Source organism: Cnephaeus nilssonii, assembly GCF_951640355.1.
Source record: "Cnephaeus nilssonii genome assembly, chromosome: 7".
Classification (NCBI taxonomy): domain Eukaryota; kingdom Metazoa; phylum Chordata; class Mammalia; order Chiroptera; family Vespertilionidae; genus Cnephaeus; species Cnephaeus nilssonii.
The window spans coordinates 82,643,825-82,662,570 of record NC_137078.1 but is presented as its reverse complement, the minus strand read 5'-3'; the positions used below and the strand labels follow the sequence as shown (position 1 = coordinate 82,662,570).

The 18,746-nt window shown below is 53.4% G+C and overlaps 1 protein-coding gene across 2 annotated transcripts; it reads right to left on the bottom strand.

Moving 5' to 3' along the window:
* Positions 1 to 3,390: 3,390 nt before the first annotated feature.
* On the bottom strand, positions 3,391 to 18,678 carry A3GALT2 (alpha 1,3-galactosyltransferase 2). 2 transcript variants are annotated; one of them, XM_079776370.1, is made up of 5 exons: positions 15,372 to 18,678; positions 9,472 to 9,555; positions 9,181 to 9,270; positions 8,764 to 8,901; positions 3,391 to 6,331 (listed from the first exon to the last, which is right to left on the bottom strand). In XM_079776370.1, the coding sequence occupies exons 1-5, from the start codon at positions 15,392 to 15,394 to the stop codon at positions 5,644 to 5,646; spliced, it is 1,023 nt and encodes a 340-aa protein (XP_079632496.1). In that variant the 5' UTR covers positions 15,395 to 18,678; the 3' UTR covers positions 3,391 to 5,643. The 2 variants fall into 2 exon arrangements, with proteins under 2 accessions (XP_079632496.1, XP_079632495.1); XM_079776369.1 differs by lacking the exon at positions 15,372 to 18,678 and having other exon boundaries at positions 9,472 to 10,200.
* Between the last annotated feature and the right edge of the window lie 68 nt (positions 18,679 to 18,746).

Genomic DNA, 18,746 nt, shown 5'->3' with positions numbered 1-18,746 from the left:
ACCCCCTATGGAGTGGGCAGCAAGCCAAGAGAGGTATTTTGCCGAGGGTCATGCTGCGATAGAGGGACGTAAATTCAGCCCAGGTTTGTCTAGTTCTGACGCCTTTTTAGACGTACGGGAGTCCACCAGTGAGGGTCACTGCAGCTTCTCCCAGAGGGGCAGCTGTGTCTGGTGACCCCACCCCTCTCGGGGACCATCAGGAGTGCCCAGATTTGCGGGAGCTATTCCAGTGATTGAGGGGATTGAGAAGTCCCCTTCGCTTAAGTTTGACCATGGAGGTCAGTGTTCTGATTGCCCAGGAGGGAAATGCAGGAATTAATCCCTCCACAAAGTTTATCAAGGTAGGCCCTGTGCTAGGAATTATGGGAGAGACAGAAGTGACTTGGACATGAGTCACCATGGAGCTCACGCCTCTGAGCCTTCACAGCCCTTGTGAGTGTGACACATGGCTGCAGGGTGTGGAACGCCCAGCGCAAACGAGGATTTATGGGCTTACATAACACACGGACAGCGGCAGGGGCAGGGCAGCTTCAGGGCTCAGTGAAGTGTCTTTCCACTTGGCCTTGTGCCCAGTCAGCTTCACCCTTGGACTCCAGCCTCACCGCCCTCAGGCTTCCCGCAGTCAAGCCTCTGTCTCTCCCAGAAGTCCCAGCAGAAGTCTGATGGGGTCTTCCTGGTTTGAACTGGGCGAGGCGTGGTCCTTGAACCAGTCACATGACCGGAATGTCCATAGTTGGTGGGCGCAGGCCAAGAGCCCATGCTCTGAGCCCCAGCAGAGGGCGAATCTGCACCTGCAGCACCTCCCCAGGAGGAAGCCAGCCTGTGTGACATCACAAGGGGAAATGGACGAGGAGCCAAAACATGTTTTAAGTCATCTCACAGGACTCCTCTTCTTCTCTGAAATTGACCTCCCACAGCCCGCTACGCGGTGAAAGGGTGGGCTCTGGTCATATTTGGTGACACGGCCCCATCCCATCCACAGCTGATTGGCCAGGGGTGGCCACCTGCCTCAGTGACTTGATTCCTAGACCAGTGGTGCCCGCGGTGTGCACAGCTAAGTCCTCCCGTAATGTCATGATAGGTTCTTTGACTTTAAGTGAAAGGACGTATATCGAGACCAATTTTCCCACAGACTGATGATATCAGCAAGAGTTAAGTTCCTACTGTGTCTCATCAACGCTGTAAGGGATGATGTTGAACGAAACATCATTCGAGGACCTGCTGTCCTGGCTCATGGGAGGGGGTTGCGCACACCTCTTTTCCACTCTGCGGTCAGTGGGAGTCTGGAAATCAGCCGTGGCGGGCGGGGTATCCTTGGTGGTGCAGATCCCTGCAGACTGGCTTTTCTTCTTCCTCCGAGAGCTGGTTCCCCAGCACACCGCTGGCTTCCCCCACAGCATGCGGCTGCCCGAGCCCAGCACCTAGAAACCCTTGAGTGTGCCATCGCTGTCCCTTTTAAAGAGGAAATGACTGTTTGGTGAGTTATTTGCACTATGAACCTGTTGGAGAAGGGGCAGGCAAAGAGAGGGAGACGGCAAGTTATGCTTTCTGGAGCGTCACAACCCCTGCAGAGGGCGACTGGCACCCCCACTTTACATGTGAGAAAGCTGAGACCGGGCAAAGGTAAGGAACTTGAGCATGAGCATCCGATTCCCATCCGGGTCTTACCTGCTCTTGCTCAGGTCTCTAGTGCCCCAGGGTCCTCCGGTGTATGACCCTTAGTGAATGTTCTAGGGTCGTGGTCGGCAAACTGCGGCTCGCGAGCCACATGCGGCTCTTTGGCCCCTAGAGTGTGGCTCTTCCACAAAATACCACGGCCTGGGCGAGTCTATTTTGAAGAAGTGGCGTTAGAAGAAGTTTAAGTTTTAAAAATTGGGCTCTCAAAAGAAATTTCAATCGTCGTACTGTTGATATTTGGCTCTGTTGACTAATGAGTTTGCCAACCACTGTTCTAGGGTAAGATGGGGATCATGGTTGTGAATATTTCTCTCTTTTCCTCGTCCAGCGCGGCTAGAGAGCGGCCCAGTTCCTGAGTAGGGGCGGCTGGGGATTGAGAAAATGAAAGAGACAGACACAGAGATGGAAGGAAGAAGCTGGGGCTGGGTGGGAATGCTGTCCTCTGATGGAGAGACAGGGACCCTGAGCCAATACAGCGTGTTTATTTTATACAGCAAAAACCAGGAAGTTTTACTAAAGGTCAAGACAAAGGAGATTATGCGCATTCTTGGGTGGGCCGGAGTGGTATTCATTCCTGGTGCTTGGCTGGATTTAAATAACAAAACCCACCCCCTGGCACCTGGGCTGAAGGTCAAGCTGACAACACTCCTGCCTCTTGGCAAAGCGTGTTTCCAGGACGTGGCTTTGCCAACGCCACTGGATTCAGCTGACAATAATTGAAGAAATGCTCATGTGCCTTCCCAGGCGCTCTCTACAATGGTCCCAGAGGAAGGGATGTACCAGATCATAGTCTAACCCAGGCGTCCTCAAACTATGGCCTGCGGGCCACATGCGGGTGTTTTTGCCGTTTTGTTTTTTTACTTCAAAATAAGATATGTGCAGTGTGCATAGGAATTTGTTCATAGTTTTTTTTTAAAACTATAGTCCGGCCCTCTAATGGTCTGAAGGACAGTGAACTGGCCTCCTGTTTAAAAAGTTTGAGGACCCCTGGTCTAACGTGTTCTCCAGGACACCTGGCCTGTTCTTATTTCTAATCCAGTGGCCAAAAGGCCTTCTGGATTTTGCTTGCCTGCTTTAGGTACGAGGCACCAGGGAAGTGTGAACTGCTTTTGAGAGGGGAGGTATCTTTTATTCCACATCATCAATAACTGGAACTGGCTTATACAAATTACTAGATTATAAACACCATCAGGATTGGCTTACAGCTGGAATTGCTATCCTACCTGGGAGCAGGGGAGGCTGTTAAAGCTGCAAGTCTACGCGAACACTACCTAAAGGATCCAGGAGACCGGAGTGAAACCCCACCCTCTCAGGCCTCAGTGTTCCCAACTGTCCCACAAAAGCCCAGGGGCTTCCCCTGGTTACCTCTCCTGTTGCCTTGGCTCTGGGACCACCTCTCCTGGAGGACCTGATGACCTCATGCTCCTATTCGGAGCCTGTGTTTTCCCCGGTTGAGGATGCAGAGTGGACAGCAGCCCTGGTTGAGGAAACATCTCTCCTAGACACTCTGACCAAACAGACCTATGAGCCCCGGAACAAGGAAATGTCATTTTTGTAAACGCTGATGCTCCAGGAAAAATGCCATGAAGACTTTTGGAATAACTCATTTTATTATGATACCAACAAGAGAACTCCCAACATACAGAAAAGCATTATAAACGTTTATCTGAGCCCTGGCCAGTATGGCTCAGTTGGTTGGGCGTTCTCCCAGGAGGTTGCTGTGCACCAGGATGGTGCTGGTTCGATTCCTTGTCAGGGCACAGGCCCGAGTTGCAGGCTCCATCCCTGGTAGAGGGTGAGCAGGAGGCAGGCAGCTGATCAATGTTGTGCCATCGATGTTTCTTCTCTCTCTCCCCCTTCCTTTCTCTCTAAAAATAAATAAACTTCTTAAAAACCATCCCAATAAACACATTAAAAAAAAAAAAAAGAGTTGCCCTAGCCCATTTGGCTCAGTGGATAGGGCATCTGCCCATAGACTGAAGGGTCCCGGGTTTGATTCCGGTCAAGGGCATGTACCTCGGTTGCAGGCTCAATTCCCTGTCCCAGTGCATTCGGGAGGCAACCAGTTGATGTGTCTCTCCCAAACCCTTCCACTCTCTCTAAAAATCAATGGAAAAATATCCTCGGCTGAGGATTTAAAAAATAAATAAATAAACAAGTAAGTAAATAAATTGCCTGGACAGTGTGGCAGTGATTGAGCGTCAGCCTATGAACCAGGAGGTCACAGTTCAATTCCCAATCAGGACACATGCCCAGGTTGCAGGCTCGATCCCCAGTGTGGGGCCTGCAGGTGGCAGCCGATCAATGATTCTCATTGATGTTTCACCTCTCTTTTCCTCTCCCTTCCTCTCTGAAATTAAAAATAATAAAAAAAAATTAGAAAAGAAATGAATTCCTATAAAAAAATTTTTAAAAAGTTTGAGCCAAATTTTGCCTGGAAACAAAATCTTAAAGACTGAGAAAATGCTCTGGAAAAAGGCAGTTTTGCAGTTCCTTGGATGCATTTAGAATTAAAGGAGAAAAAGCGTAAGGAGGATACACAAAATCACTGGTGACAGATTAGGGAGGTGGGAGAAAGCAGAGCGGGCAAATCTCTAGGACCGGATAAAAAGCAAAATGGAGAAACACATAGTTTTACATTGGCAGTACAGGACAACTAGTAATTAACACAGCACATAGAGATGGTATTGGGCAAACAGGATAACAACGAGGGGTTCTGGTGATCTTGCGCCTGTGTTGTGTCCTCGAGGGGTCTGGAAAAGCGATCACTCTGCCATTCAAAGGTATGTTACCCTAGATGTAAAAGAACAGTGGACAGGACTCACTTGGGATAAAGGCTGACCTTTGCTAAGGATGCTGTAGTCCTGGGATGTGACTCCTACCATGGCTTGCCCAGTTAGGAATTTAGGATCAGACCATCCTGTGTGGTTGCTGAGCTTATCAGGCCTGCCATGTGGCCCCCTGAACTTGTTAGGTTATGTCATAGCCCCTTTTTCATTCACAATAATATTACTTAAATATGTACAAACTATGCTTGAGGGCCAGGGAAGTGAAAGGTCAAAGCCAAGGAGCTGGATGCCACTGGCATCCAGTCTCCTCATTGAAAAAAAAAAAAAATGGGGGGTTGCTGACGGGAGGCGGGGGGCTAAAACATCTCTTCAGGCGGCATAGACTAAATTCAGTAAGGTCAGAGGTGAAAGGTCTCTATGCCTCAGTTCCCCGCAGAAAGTGAGGGACAGGAGGCTTGCAAGTGAGAAGCTCCCTTCGAGAGTCGTTGCTGTTTTTTGTTGTTGTTGTTATTTTTGCCTTTTTGTAATGCAAGTGCCCAATTGAAGCTTTGATTGCCAAGGCAGGCACGTCCAAGAGAGCAGCTGTCTCCCATAAACCAGGGCCAGCCACAGGAGGAAAGAACCAGGCTGCACCGCCCACCGAGGCTCTGTGTTTTAGAGATCTTGGCTGATTTCAGTAACTAATCACTTGGGCCCCTTGTTTTTCCTCTTCCGGAGCTTTAAATCCCCGCTCCTACATGTTGAATTCACCAACAGGGGGAGTCCACGAAACCCTAGAACCCCACTCTCCATCCCAAGAAAAGGGAACCCGGGCCTGCCCTCTCTCGACCTGAGACCTTGCTGTGTGGCTCCCGGTGAGCTGTGTAACTTCCGGGTCCTGAAAGTCCTTTTCTTCAGTGTCCTGATGGCTTTTGCTGAAGAGCCACATGCGCAGGCCCAACCACAACACTGTCTGCGCAAAACACTCTCGAGGCCCAGGGCGTCTCCCACCTCCTGGCTGGGCACCTGCCGGAGGTGGTAGGGCTGCTTCCAGCCCCTCTCTCCCTGTCCTCCAAAGCGCCATGCTGCGTCCAGAAGGGACCCCGGTGGCTTCAGGGTCTCTTCTCGCTGTTCCGCTCACCGCGCATCTTCCCGGGGCCCAGGTGTCCGCAGGAGGGGGGCGGCCCGGCGCTGGCTCCTAGTCGCGCACCAGCGTGTACTCCTTGGGCGCCCAGAGCAGGCGCGGGCGGCGGATCTCGGCTCGCCGGCCGATTTCCGGGCACCAGCAGAACTCGGGCGACAGCACCTTGGCGGGCTTGTGCAGCCAGAAGTACTTGTTGAGGTGGCTCTCGTCGTGCCAGCGCGCCTCGAGGCCGCGCGCGCGGTCCTGCTGCTGGCCCCGCGCGCAGTGCGCCGTCAGCCGGCGCAGCGCCGCCACGCTGCCCCCGAACAGCGCCGCGTGGTAGTAGAAGTCGCCCTCGCCCGGTGCCAGCGCGGCGGCCGAGCGCGGGTCGCTCTCGTAGGGCAGCAGCCTCCGCGGCCAGTGGTAGCGCCAGGCGTGCAGCTGCGCCACCGAGTCGGCCAGCGTCTCGGGCCCGAAGGCGCCGCTGAAGTACTGGTCCACGTCCATGCAGAACACGAAGTGCGCCTCGCGGCCCAGCCGGCCGCCCAGCGCCGCGTGCAGCGTGCGCATGCGCTCCATCGACACGTCCTGCCAGCGCCGCTCGCGCAGCACCCGCTCCACGCGCAGCCGGCGGCCGGGGCCCAGCGGCAGGCGCGGCACGGCGGCCGGGCGCTCCGTGAACACGTAGTAGACCACGCGCTGGCCCACCATGAAGTGCTGCTCCGCTGTCTCCAGAAAGCGCGCCAGGTACTTCTCCAGGTACCTGCAAGGGGGGTGTGGTGGGCTGGGGTGCTGTCATCCTGGACAAGGCGCCCTGCACAGACGTGACCCTCCTCCTTATCCCCTCGCCCTTTATCCTCTCCCCTCCCCCCCCCCCCCCCCCCCCTCGAGCTTTCCTGCTCCTCTGCATTCAGGTCCTAGTTAACTTGCAACCTCAGTCCCTGGAGCTCCTGAACGCTCCAATCCCCAAGTGCAAGCCATTAAAGATGATTGCAAATTGTTTGCCACTCGTGCCCTCAGGGGCCCCGTCTTCCTTCCCTTGAACACGGGCCCTCCCTGACCGCGGTGCCAAGGAAGTGGTGCTGCGCTGGCCTTCAAAGGGCTGATCGTGTCAGCCTTTGTCTCTCTAGAGCTCTGGGCCTTTGTTTCGTAAGTTCCAAATTTGGGTGTTGCATTGATGTGAGGAAGCCCACACCAGCCGCACAGAGAGGCTGTGTGGAGAGAGGTGCCCACCAGTCTTTAGCAGTCGGTTATCCCAGGAGAGACCTGGACATTGGGGAACAGTGGAATGCTTCCTGTTGGAATTCCTGGCCCACAAAATCATGAGCTATAATCCTAACCTATATAATAGAAGGCTAATATGCAAATCGACTAGGGGAATGACCGGTCGCTATGATGTGCACTGACCACCAGGGGGCAGACGCTCAATGTAGGGGAGCGCCACTCAGCCAGAAGCGGGTGCATGGAGCCTCTCCCACCTCCATGGCAGCGCTAAGGATGTCCGACTGCCGGCTTAGCCATCAGTCAGATGTCCCCCAAGGGCTCCCGGACTGTGAGAGCGTGCAGGCTGGGCTGAGGGACCCCTTCTCCCCTACCCCGAGTGCACGAATTTTGTGTACTGGGCCTCGTGATAAATAATTGTTGTCTTAACTCCCTAAGTTTGTGGTAATTCCTTACTAGAACATTTGTAATATTGGAGACTTTGCATTAAAAGATTTTGGGGTCCCAGGGTTCTGAAATAATAGTAATAATGCCTAATATTTTTGAACATTTGTCATGTGGCAGACAGAGTTCAAGTGGAGCACTTAATCCTCACCATTTATTGTTATCGCTATTTTTGAGGTGAGGAAACTGAGCCACAAAGAGCTTTCGTGCCTGGTGCACGCATACACACAGGTGGTAAGTGCAGAGCTATGATCTGAACCAGCTTGGCATTCGGGACAGAGCTTTTACCTGTCCTTGCTCTATTCCTGGTAGGCCCGTGAGGAACTGGAATCAGAGACCTTGGAAACCTCAGCCTCCCAGGGTGTTAGACTCACAAAACCTTGGAATTCAGGACCTCAAGGCCCTGGAATTTCTGGACCCCGAGATTCTGCCCCCTACGGCTGGTGCAAGAACACCCTACTCGATACTTAGCATCCAGAATAGAAGTGGGAGCACAAGGTTCTGCCCACCTGGCCGATGGGTCAGCCCTTAGTCCTGTTTGCCCTCTAACCCCCAGGCACCGTCTTGGCTTTCTCTCCCTGCTGGATTGTGGGGTTCAGAGTTCTGGGGTACTTGATAATAGAATTCCTTCCCCACATTCTCTTCCTGGATGCCAAACTCTCACCGCCTTCCCAAAGCAGTCTGTTGCATTATTACAAATGCTTCCTCTAATGGGCACCCAGCTTGGACAGCTGCCATCCATAATGGGGATGTCAGTGCCCCTGGGATTTCTTCTCCACCTCCCACTCGGCTCCTTCTCCGTACCTCAGACTCCTCTCCGACAGTGATTCTGCCTCTACCCTCCTCAGTCACCTAGCCCCATGTCTACTCCCTTGGCCTGCTCATCAGCAGTCTGTCCTACTTACTCTGTGATCCCCCCCCCATCCTTCCAGCCCACTTCCTGGGATACCCCTCCCCAGCAGTCCTACCCCACTGAGTGCTCAGGTTTGAACCCTTTCTCAGCCCCCAGCCCCCCTCTCTTCACTTCCCTCTCTACCCAGCTCAAGATTCACTCCCTTGCAGAAACCCTCAGCTCCCCTGCCCCTTTCCCTCCATCAGGCTTGCTGGGCAAGCCTCCACCCTCCCCTCATCGCGTGCCAGCCTCTGAGCCACTGACCTCAGTGGGCACTTACTGCAGCCACGCCCTTTCCTCTATTCACCCAGCTGCTCTCCCCTCGTCTCACCATCCTCACATGAAAGACGTCATCATTTTCTCACCACAAACCCAGTGTCTCCAAACGGACGACAGCCCCATGGCCGGTTCTTTGCAGGACATGGCGTCGAGCCCCTGGCTGCCTGTGTTGGGTGGGCTGCACAGGGCTAGTGTCCAGGAGGACAGGCAGGGGATGAATGGGATAGGGGTGCCGTCTTTGCCTTCTGCATCACCTTGGGATCCTCTGGCACAGGGAACAGGGAGCCCCACTACCCGTATCACATGCACCCCCCCCCCACTCCCTGATTGACAGCCCTGCTCCCCTCCCCAGGTCTTACCTGCCTACAGCAAAGACAGTCAGCCCAATGGTGAGGTTCTGCTGTATAGCCTCTTGTTGGGCCACATCTGGATCAAAAGTGCCATCCCAAATAATGGGGGCCCCCCAGGAGGTACAGGTCAGGACTTCCGGCCGGGCCCTGGCCAGAGCAAGGATGGGAGATGGGGTCCATCTGTCCACCCACTTGGTGATGCTCACTGCCATCTCCCCATGCGGGGCCCTAGGGACCCCCAGGTGGGGCATACCCAGTCCCTGGCCCGGAACCAACACAAACAGACCCCGAGATGTGCAACCCGCTGGGCCATTGGGTGGAGAGCCTGGCTCTGCCGGGGTAGGGGGTAGGAGGGCAGGGACGCTGGAGCACAGACTGGAGGGCACCATGGGAGATCTCAGGGTGGGAGGGACTGTATCTCCTTACCAGAGATGCAGGAGGCCTGTGAAGTTGTCTCTCAGCGGGGGCATTCTGGCCAAAGGGCAGGTGCCCATGGGGAGGAAGGTTTCCAGATGCCTGTTGGGCGGGGCAGCCGTGAGGGGCAGGCCAGCCGGCTCAGCAGCCCTGTCGCTCTGCTCCTTACAGGGAGGGAGAGCCCCCAGGACACTTGAGTGGGCTGGGCTGGTCACCCCCTCCAACCCTCAGGGGGATGCTTGGGAAGACCCACTTTAATCCTGTCCGGGGGGCCCACCTGAGCGCCGGGGAAAGGCGGTGTACCTGACTGCAGGGAGCCCATACAGGAGCAGCCCTGAGAAGCTGACTGCAAGGAGGATCAGCCACCAGAAGATCCTCTTCCAGGCCCTGGGGACGGGAGGGGCGGCAGCACACGATTTACATTTCTGTTTACATTTACGTACACACAGATACCTACACACACGCATGAGAAATCATTGTGCAACTTAATGTCTCATTTTATTGTTGGTAATATTATTATGGATACGAATATATTCCCTTCACATGCATATTCAAAGATACACGAGGATGTACAGTGCAAGGTCCTTCCTGTCCCCAGACACCCAGCTCCTCTGCGGGGGCGGGGGGTGGGGGCAGCCAGTGTCGCCTGTTCTGGGCGGCAAACCTTGCACAGCTCCTCCGCTGCCTGGAGGCAGGATGCCTTGGGACAGAGGGAGGTAGACAGGGAGGTAGAGGGTCGGTTGGAGTTTGGAGGGAGGTGGCGGTTCAAGCTCCGGCCAAGCGTGCCCAGGCGTTGCACCTGTGCCCTGAGTTTCTTGGAAACGGCTGAAATAACTTTTGTCACCTTTGGGTTGTCATTGTCACTGTCCTAACTCCCTCTTGTGGATTCTGAGTATAAATTTGCTGTAACACCTGTGGTCGGCACTGCAGTTCGGCCTTCACCGCGGTGAAGGGCTGCAGCTGTAGTCGCCGGCCAGCTTGATAAAGGCTCATACATTTTTATCTCTGTCTCTGGCGGTCGTCTCTTGCGGGTCGCCCCATAACATCGCCAGCTTCCTGTGTGTCTTTCCAGAAAGTGTCTGCACGGGCAGGCTGAGTGGTGAATGTGGTAGCAGATTCTCCACCCCACCCTGCCCTCCCCCTTTCTTTTTCTTTTCTTTTTTTTTTTTTTACCCTGTAATGATTTTCATCTCCTCGTTCTTTCTCCCCACAGATGGTAGCACAGTAGACAATACTGCATCTTGCATCTTCCACTGACATAATGTCTTTGAGGTTATTCCATCTCAGTGCTTAAATCACTTCCTCACCCTTTCCCATTGATTGGCAATAGCATAATGTATCTGACCAGGTCCCTTCTAATGAGCATTTAGATGTACACTGAGTGGCCAGATTATTATGATCTCTGAACGCATAATAATCTGGCCACTCAGTGTATATGCTTCGCTTTTACCCGTAGTGCTGGGGGGCACAGCCTCGGGCAGGTTGGGGGGATGCTAGCATTAGGTGTGGGGTGTTTCATCTGGGAAGGGGCTGGGACTGACCTTGGGTGGGAGAGAGTCGGGAGGGGAAGCAGGGAAGTTGTGACTGGCGGCTGGGAGGTGAGAGCTAACACGTGGGGAAGGAAGAGTTGCCGGGCTGCGTGGAGGGAGGGCAGCTGTGGTCAGGGACCAGGTGTCTATCGTGGCTCCAGTCACCGGGCTGGTTCCTCCAGCAGAACTCAGCAGCCCCATTCCTGGCTCAGAGGAGGTGGGCTCGGATTTGTCCGTGGCTGGTTGTTTTCCAGGAAGGGGGCCAAGAGCTGAGAATCTGAATAAGCTCCTTCTGGGGGTCTTGTCCTGCTCTCTGCATCTCTGAGGTGTGCCCCTGTCTCTGGAGAGGCTGGACCCCCATGGTGAGCAGCATAGACTGGGACCAGACCCTTGGGTTCGAATCCCAGCTCCACCGCGTATTAGCTGCCTGAGCCCGGGCAAGGCTGTGGACGTCTGCACTGTGGTCTCCTCATCTGTGAAATGTGGATAATACCTGCCTGCGAGGCTGTCGTGGTCAGAGTTGTCACATGCTTAGTGACGAGAACAAGGCTCACACATACTAGCCCAGGTGTCCTCAGACCACGGCCCGCGGCCACATGCGGGTGTTTTTGCCGTTTTGTTTTTTTACTTCAAAATAAGATATGTGCAGTGTGCATAGGAATTTGTTCATAGTTTTTTTTTAAACTATAGTCCGGCCCTCCAACGGTCTGAGGGACAGTGAACTGGCCCCCCGTTTAAAAAGTTTGAGGACCCCTGTACTATTGGCTCAGTAAGCTGTAGCTACTATTATTATTCCTGAGTAGAGTTAATAATAATGTTAGTATACGCCCTCTGCCCCTGCTGTTCCTCCAGCCCCCACAGCGACCCTGCCTGCTCACCCCTCACCAGGACCATTCCAGCGGCAGCCTCCGTGCCTCCAGTCATTCCCCACACGGCCCCCAGAACACCTCACAGAACACCAGCCCGCCTTACCCGTTTACACATCACATGACCAGGTAAATCCTCAAAGAAGAAATGCATTTAGTAGTCAAACATGGAAGAATGTTCACCCTCACTAGTAATCAAAGACATACAAATTAGAACGAGGTGGTTCTGATTTGCCTATAAAATGAGCTCATTTAAAAAAGAAAGAAGCTGGTGCCGTGGCTCAGTGGTTGAGCATCAGCCTGTGAACCAGGAGATCATGGTTCGATTCCCAGTCAGGGCACGTGCCCGGGTTGCGGGCTCAGTCCCCAGTGTGGGGCATGCAGGAGGCAGCCGATCAATGATTCTCTCTCATCATTGATGTTTCTCTTTCTCCCTCTCCTTTCCTCTCTGAAATAAATAAAAATACGTATTTTTAAAAATTGAAATAAAGAAAACTAGCCACGCTGCAAGAACACGGTGAGATGGGCTCTCTCACACTTGCTGGTGGGCGTGTAGAATACCGAAGCTCTTGTGGAAAGCTCCTTAGCTAAGGGGATTGACGCTTTCAGTCTTCATCCCCTTTAATCCAACAACCTCAGCTTCTGGGATTCTGTTCAAAGGAGATAATCTTCAGCTTGGAGTAAGTTTGGACCCAAGAGCCAGCCTCATAGTTGGCGGTTTCTGTTCACTCATGCATTCCACCTATATTTATGGGCACACGCTCAGAATCAAGCGCTGTGCTAGGTCAGGGTTTCAGAGGGCCTGTCTTCAGGAAGTGGAGTCAGGAATGTGTGAGCCCACGAGGAGAGGGAAAAGGTCAGGTGACAGCAGCAAGCAGATGAATGGAACACAGCACAGTGAAGGCTGTAATTAATATAAATAGAAGATGCTACGAGGGCAGCTTGGAGAGTGGCACCTAAGCCTTGACAGGTGGGAAGTCAGGGCAGCCTCCTGGAGGAGGTGACCTCTAAGCTAGCACCCGAGCAATAGAAGGTATCCAAGAAAAGAAGATAGTAGGGCGGGAAGGGAGGTCCATGGAAAGGAGACAACAATGTGCAAAAGTGACCCAATGGTTTTCTTAAGAGACCACGGCCTCCAGCGGGCCTCCCTCCTGGAAGTGGGGTGCGGGCCGACTCATGGCCTGGGCCTCTGGCGGACTGATCTGGGCTTCATTGGTAGTGACAGAGGACTCCTGGGGGCACCGGTGCCACCTGATCTCGCCACTTGGATATCTCACAAGCATCTCAGACTTATACGACCAGAAAGGGACTCTCGATTTTCCTCAGAAACCTGCTCCCCACTCAGGTCTCCTCCATCCTGGGACATGGGCATCATGATATATACCCCATTTCTCAAACTGAGGACCTAGGAGCCCCCCTTTATTCCTCCCATCTGTCACGCCCCACATGCCGTCACCAACAAGCCCTGTGGACTCTCCCACAAACACACTCCACTCCATCCATGGGCCTTCACCTCCTCTCATTGCACTCCAGGCCACTGTATGGATAACCTCATAGCACCCCTTTCAGCCTCCCTGCTTCTACTCTTGCCCCCCAACAATCCGTTCTCCAGAATGAACTTTCAAAAACATATTAGAACATCTCTTCCCTCTCAATGACTTCTTACGCTCTTAGAACAAAACCCGCCCCCTGGGTCTGGTGTGCAGAGCTCCATGCCTCTGGCTCCTGGGATCTCTCTTGTGCTCCCCTGCTGTGCTCTGGCCCCCCAGCCTCCTCGTTCACCTCTGCATGGCTTGCCCTTCTTGTCATGTGGAATCCAGTTAGGATTCTGCGTGCGCCCTCTTTCACGCCTTGTCTTTTCTCTGCCAGTGACTCCCAAACCCGCGTCCAGCCCAGCTCTCACTGAACACTGGATGCAGGCACCGTGTGTCTCCTGGACTGCGGTGTCTACCTGGGTGTCCCACAGACACCTCCAGCTCAGGGCTTCCCAAGCTGCATTTGCATTCCCTGATCTCTTCTTCCTTCTGCATTCTCCGTGACTGGCCCGTTACCCAAGTGGACCCTTCCCGCCACCCCTCCCCTCATAGCCATTCAGTCACCAGGTTCCATTGCATTTGCCTCCCCCAGAGAGCTCTCGGCTCCCTCTTCTCCACCCCACTGAACTCTTACCCTCATTGTTTCTCATCACATAGGTTCCTGCAACTCCCAGTCTCCAGCATGTGATTCCTAGACTTGCTTTGACTATGGGTCCTCCCACCTCTGTATCTTTGCCCAGATTGCTCTTTTCCCATCAACCACCACCAATCATTCCTCAATACCTCGCTTCCTCCTGGGGACGCCTTCCTTGACCTTCCCCTCAACACCCGCCCTCCCAAGAGCTCCTCCTGTGCAAACCCCTACACTAGCACCTGCCAAACTAGACTTCTGCCCCACCAGGCCACGAGTTTCCTGTCTTATTAGACTTTGGATCCCAGAGCCTGCCTCATAGTTGGCGGTATTAATAGTTATTTGTTCAGTAAATGAATGGGGTAATCAGTGGGTTCCTTGTCTCCATTCTCCTTTCTAAACTGATGGTTACTCCTTTGCTTAAAGCACCGTTTTCTTAGAGTCCGCTCTGCACTCTTTGAGTAATCCCAGGAGCTTACTGAGGCAGAGGCTGTGCTGGCAGTTTTATGTTCCTATCTCCTGGAAGGCTGACCACGATTGCTGGAGGAACATACTGTGATTACCTCCATCTTGTAAACAGGGGACTGTGGCTCAGAAGGGTTAAACCATTTGCTCAGGCTCACACAGCTGTAAGTGTTGGAGCTGAGGTTTGAACTTAGTTCTGTCTGACTCCCAAGCCAGAGCCTGGCATTCGGGGCTTTTTCTGACCTGGCCCCGGCTCAACCCGGAGGCTCGTCTTCCAAAAGTCCCTGTTACCATTGCCCATAGGCTTGGCTCCTCCCAAGGCTCCTCAGGGTCCTGTCAGTGTCTCTCCTACAAAAAGCCTTTCTCTCTCCTCCCTCTCAGCTCCACGCTGAGCTCCTGAGGGCTGGCTGCACCAGGGCCTTTCCGGCTCCCGGAAGCAGGGCTGCCCAGGTGCACGGCAGGAGGTACCCGCCGTGGTGCAGGGCAGGACAAGGCTGGCTGGGACCTTTGCTCTCACTGCTGTCCCGATGCTTATCTTGGGCACTGGGCCTCCACCAGGGCAGCCAGGCAGAGCCGCCCCAGGTGGGCTCCACCTGTCAGGTCTGGGAGGGTGCTGAGACCCAGGCCTGCGGCAGGCACCTGCCAGCTCCTGCCGCCTTTCTATGCCCCAGCCTGGGAGCCCTTAGTCCGTATGGCCGCTGCCTGGCCTATTCCTTCACATTCCCCTCTCAGGTATTTTCAAAAGGACCCCCTTCACCCCTCTTCTACCTGCAGAAGGTGGTTCCTCAAGCCCACCTCATGTCCTGTTCCCTGCACTGCCTTTCAAGAGGGGTTAAAGATCAGTCTTCAGTTCTTAAGCAGATACAAGCTTCCAATCCTGGACAGTCACTGCCGTGGGAACATGGAGACCTCTAGTTACAGTCGGGGTGCAGCCCCCAGGCCTGCCTTCTCTGGCTCACCAAGGGGCTCAGAGTTAGGGAAGCAAGAGGACTTACCCAGCTCCTCACAGGCTACGCGATCTCCCAGATCACCCCCTGCCGTCTGTCTACCCCGTGGGCCGTGTTCCCTCTTAGAGTCACCTTCTCCCAGGACCGTCTTGGTGCCTGTGAGGCTGTTCTGGATTCCTCAGGTCAGCTGTCCTGCCCCAGCTCCCCCCACACGGGGGTGCCCCACTCACCTGAGTCCCTCTTGGAGAGCCATGCTGAGAAGCTGCTGGGACAGCCTTCCAAGAACTCGCTCAGCTCAGAGCTGGGAAGCAAATGACCCAGCATCTGGGACAAAGCAGTCACAGGCCATCTGGAACCACACCCAGAGGCAGGCGGGGATGAACGGCCTCGCCTCGCCTGGTGTGGGACTTAGGAGTGGCACCTGCTGGAGGAGGCTGGCTCCAGGCTGGAGTGGGGGCTGGGAACTCCCTTGGAAAAGAGTGGACTGGAATAAGGCCAGCTCTGATTGGCCAGAGGCTCTGAGCTACTTTGTACTGACTCCCTTTTCCGCTCTAAGCTCCTTGCGCCCCTTCCAGTGTCTTCTGGTCGGATCAGGGAAAGGCTTCAGCCAGAGCCCCAGGGCACTTGTCTCCCGACTGTGATCTTGGACAGTTTACCCCAGGAGTCCTTTGCCTCCTCAGTGAAATAGGGTATCGTCACCCAGGACCGTGGATAGGGAATTTCTGGAGTTTGCACTGGGCAGCGTTTTTTGAAATGCAGGTTGTGATCCATCCGAGGGCCATGAAATCAATTTCATGGATCGTGACCAAGACTTAAAAAGTATGAACAGGAAGAGAATGGAAAACACCAGAATGCACTGTACATAAAGGTAGGTATTGTTTTGTGAAATTTTGTTTTCAATTATATATTTAAGTATGTATATGAATGTTGGAAACACTTTTTAAACTGTGGACCATAATCAAAGGTTTGAAAAATTTTGTGTAAAGTGTAAACAGGAACAAAAATATAGGTAAGGATGCACCCTTCAAACGCCGGGAGGGTGGGGCCTTTCACCCAAAGTAAAGAAACAGTGCCCATATTTACCCAAGTCAGTTCCCTCCAATTCACCAGGCCCTCTTTGGGGAATGTAGGTTTCCTTCTCCACCATGCACACCAAAACAAACTCAGGTGTGGCCTGGCTTTCACTATCTTCCAGGAAGGGGAATGTCGAGGTCCAGAGTGGACTTGCACAGAGCCACCCAGGCCACAGCGTACCTGCCCACTTCCTGCAGCGGGAGGGGCAGGGCAGGGGGTGTCCCCAGGTGCCCTCTCCACTAGGTGCCCTCCCCAAGGTCCTTTATGCTCTCCCTCGTCCCCCTCAGCTCAGGGGCTGTGCTGGCCCCTGGTCCTGCTAGCCATTCCCTCTCTCCTGGAACACACACTTCCCAGTCCTGGCTCCGCCCTCAGGGCTATCAATCTGGCTGTCAATCCTGTGCCAGACCACGATGACAAAGCGGATATTGAAATACAGTGAGCCAGGGGAAGTTTTTGGTTCCCTAGGACACAGAAAAGCCATGTTTATACTATAGCCTTTTATTATTTTTTAAATATATTTTTTATTGATTTCAGAGAGAAAGGGAGAGGGAGAGATAGAAACATCAATGATGAGAGGGAATCACTGACTGGCTGCCTCCTGCACGCCCCCTACTGGGGATGGAGCCTGAAATCCCCCCCCCCCCCCCCCCCCCAGTATGTGCCCTGACGGGGAATCGAACCATGTCCTTCTGCTTCATGGGTCGAAGCTCACCCACTGAGCCATACTGGCCAGACTACTGTAGACTTTTAAGTGTAAAATAGCATCATGTCTAAAATAACGCACATACCTTAGTTTTCAAATTCATTATTGCTAAAAATGCTAGCCATCGTCTGAGCCTTCAGCAGGTTGTAATCTTTGTGCTGGTGAAGGGTCTTGCCTCCATGTTGATGGTTGCTGACTGATCAGGGTGGCGGTTGCTGAAGGTTGGGGTGACTGGGGCAATATCTTAAAAAAAGACAATGAAGTTTGCCCCAGATGACTCTTCCCTTCACAAACAATTTCTCTGTAGTGTGTGATGCTGTTGGTAGCATTTTACCACAGAACTCCTTTCAAAACTGGAAATCTCAGATCCTCTCAACCCCTGCTGCTGCTTTGTCAGTCAGTTCATGTGGTACTTTCGTTCCAACAGTCTTCACAGCATCTTCCTCAGCAGCAAAGAGACTCAGAGACCGAATGCTGTTGGAAAATGCTTGCTCAAGGCAAGGTTGCCAGAATCCTTTAATTTGTAAAAAAATAAATAAGTAAAAATGCAGTATTTGTGAACTGCGATGAAGCGCCAAAATGCAAGGTAAGCCTGTAATCTGTTTTTCCTCCTCTTCCAGGTAGTACATATCTTTTATTTATTTTTATTTTTTTAAAATATATTTTTATTGATTTTAGAGAGGAAGGGAGAGGGAGAGAGAGAGGCATCAATGATGAGAATCATGGATCAGCTGCCTTCTGCACGCCACCTACTGGGGATCAAGCCTGCAACCCGGACATGTGCCCTTGACTGGAATGGAACCTGGGACTCTTCAGTCCACAGGCCAACACTCTACCCACTGAGCCAAACCGGCTAGGACAGTACATATATTTTAAAAATTGGTTTTAGAGAGCGAGAGAAACATCCATTAGTTGTCCCATTTAGTTTTGCATTCATTGGTTGCTGCTTGTATGTGCCCTGATGGGGATGGAACCCATTAGTGCATTGGCATCAGGACGATGCTCTAACCCCTCCCGGCCAGGCAGGAGCAGCTCCATTTAACAGGCTTTCCTGAGAGGTGCTGTCAAGGTGAGGGTATTGGCTCTGTGTGGGCTTGATCTTCCAGGGCCCCACCCTTGGGTTCTCTGGTTCAGTAGGTTGGGCCCTCGGCCTAAATCCTATGTTTTAAACAAGTGGAAACACTGTCTGAAGGAAAAACCTAGAGAAGGGTCAGGAGCAGGATGTAAGCTCCGTGCAAGCAGGCACAGCAGTGTCCTGCTCGCCTCCAAGGCCTCATTGCCAGCACAAGGCCTGGCTCTCAGAGGCCCAGGTCAACACAGCTCGTCCCACCACCCCTCACATCCTGCTGGTCGGCACGCCCACCTTCATGCTCCTGCCTTTGGGTGAGCTGCCTGGGTCTGGAATGAGCTTTCTCTTTCATTCGAGGCTTAGATGTTACCTCCTGAGGGACAATGACTTTCTAATAATTTGCTATTCCAGCATCCAAAAAATGCTCAGAACATGCTGAGTGAACCAGAGCCATTCCAAGGGCTCTTCTGGACACTGAGCAGCAACAACTAAAGGTGTCAGCTAGAGGATGGAGTCAGGGTTCTGCCTAAGGTGTCCCAGATATCCCCATGGGGTCTTGTCTCCCCAGTGGGAATGGTGGGTATGGGGTTCAGAGCTGAACGGGCTCTGGACCCTCCACGTCAGGGGACACCCGTGTGAGGAGACGTAGAACCTGCCACCCCTGTGAGGACCGGGCTGAGGGTGCCCTCAGTGGCCCAGCCCAGCTAGGTGCAGAGGAGATGCTGTCCCAACCAGGGACCCACCCCGCTCCGAGGGGTG

Excerpts from the sequence above, each read along its gene's own strand:
- A3GALT2 (XM_079776369.1), bottom strand. The coding sequence starts at position 9,635 with ATGCGTGTGTGTAGGTATCTGTGTGTACGTAAATGTAAACAGAAATGT. Across the intron at positions 8,902-9,180 it reads ACAGGCCTCCTGCATCTCTG|GGCCCGGCCGGAAGTCCTGA; the intron begins GTAAGGAGATAC and ends TGCTCTGGCCAG. Across the intron at positions 6,332-8,763 it reads ACTGTCTTTGCTGTAGGCAG|GTACCTGGAGAAGTACCTGG; the intron begins GTAAGACCTGGG and ends CCCCCCTTGCAG.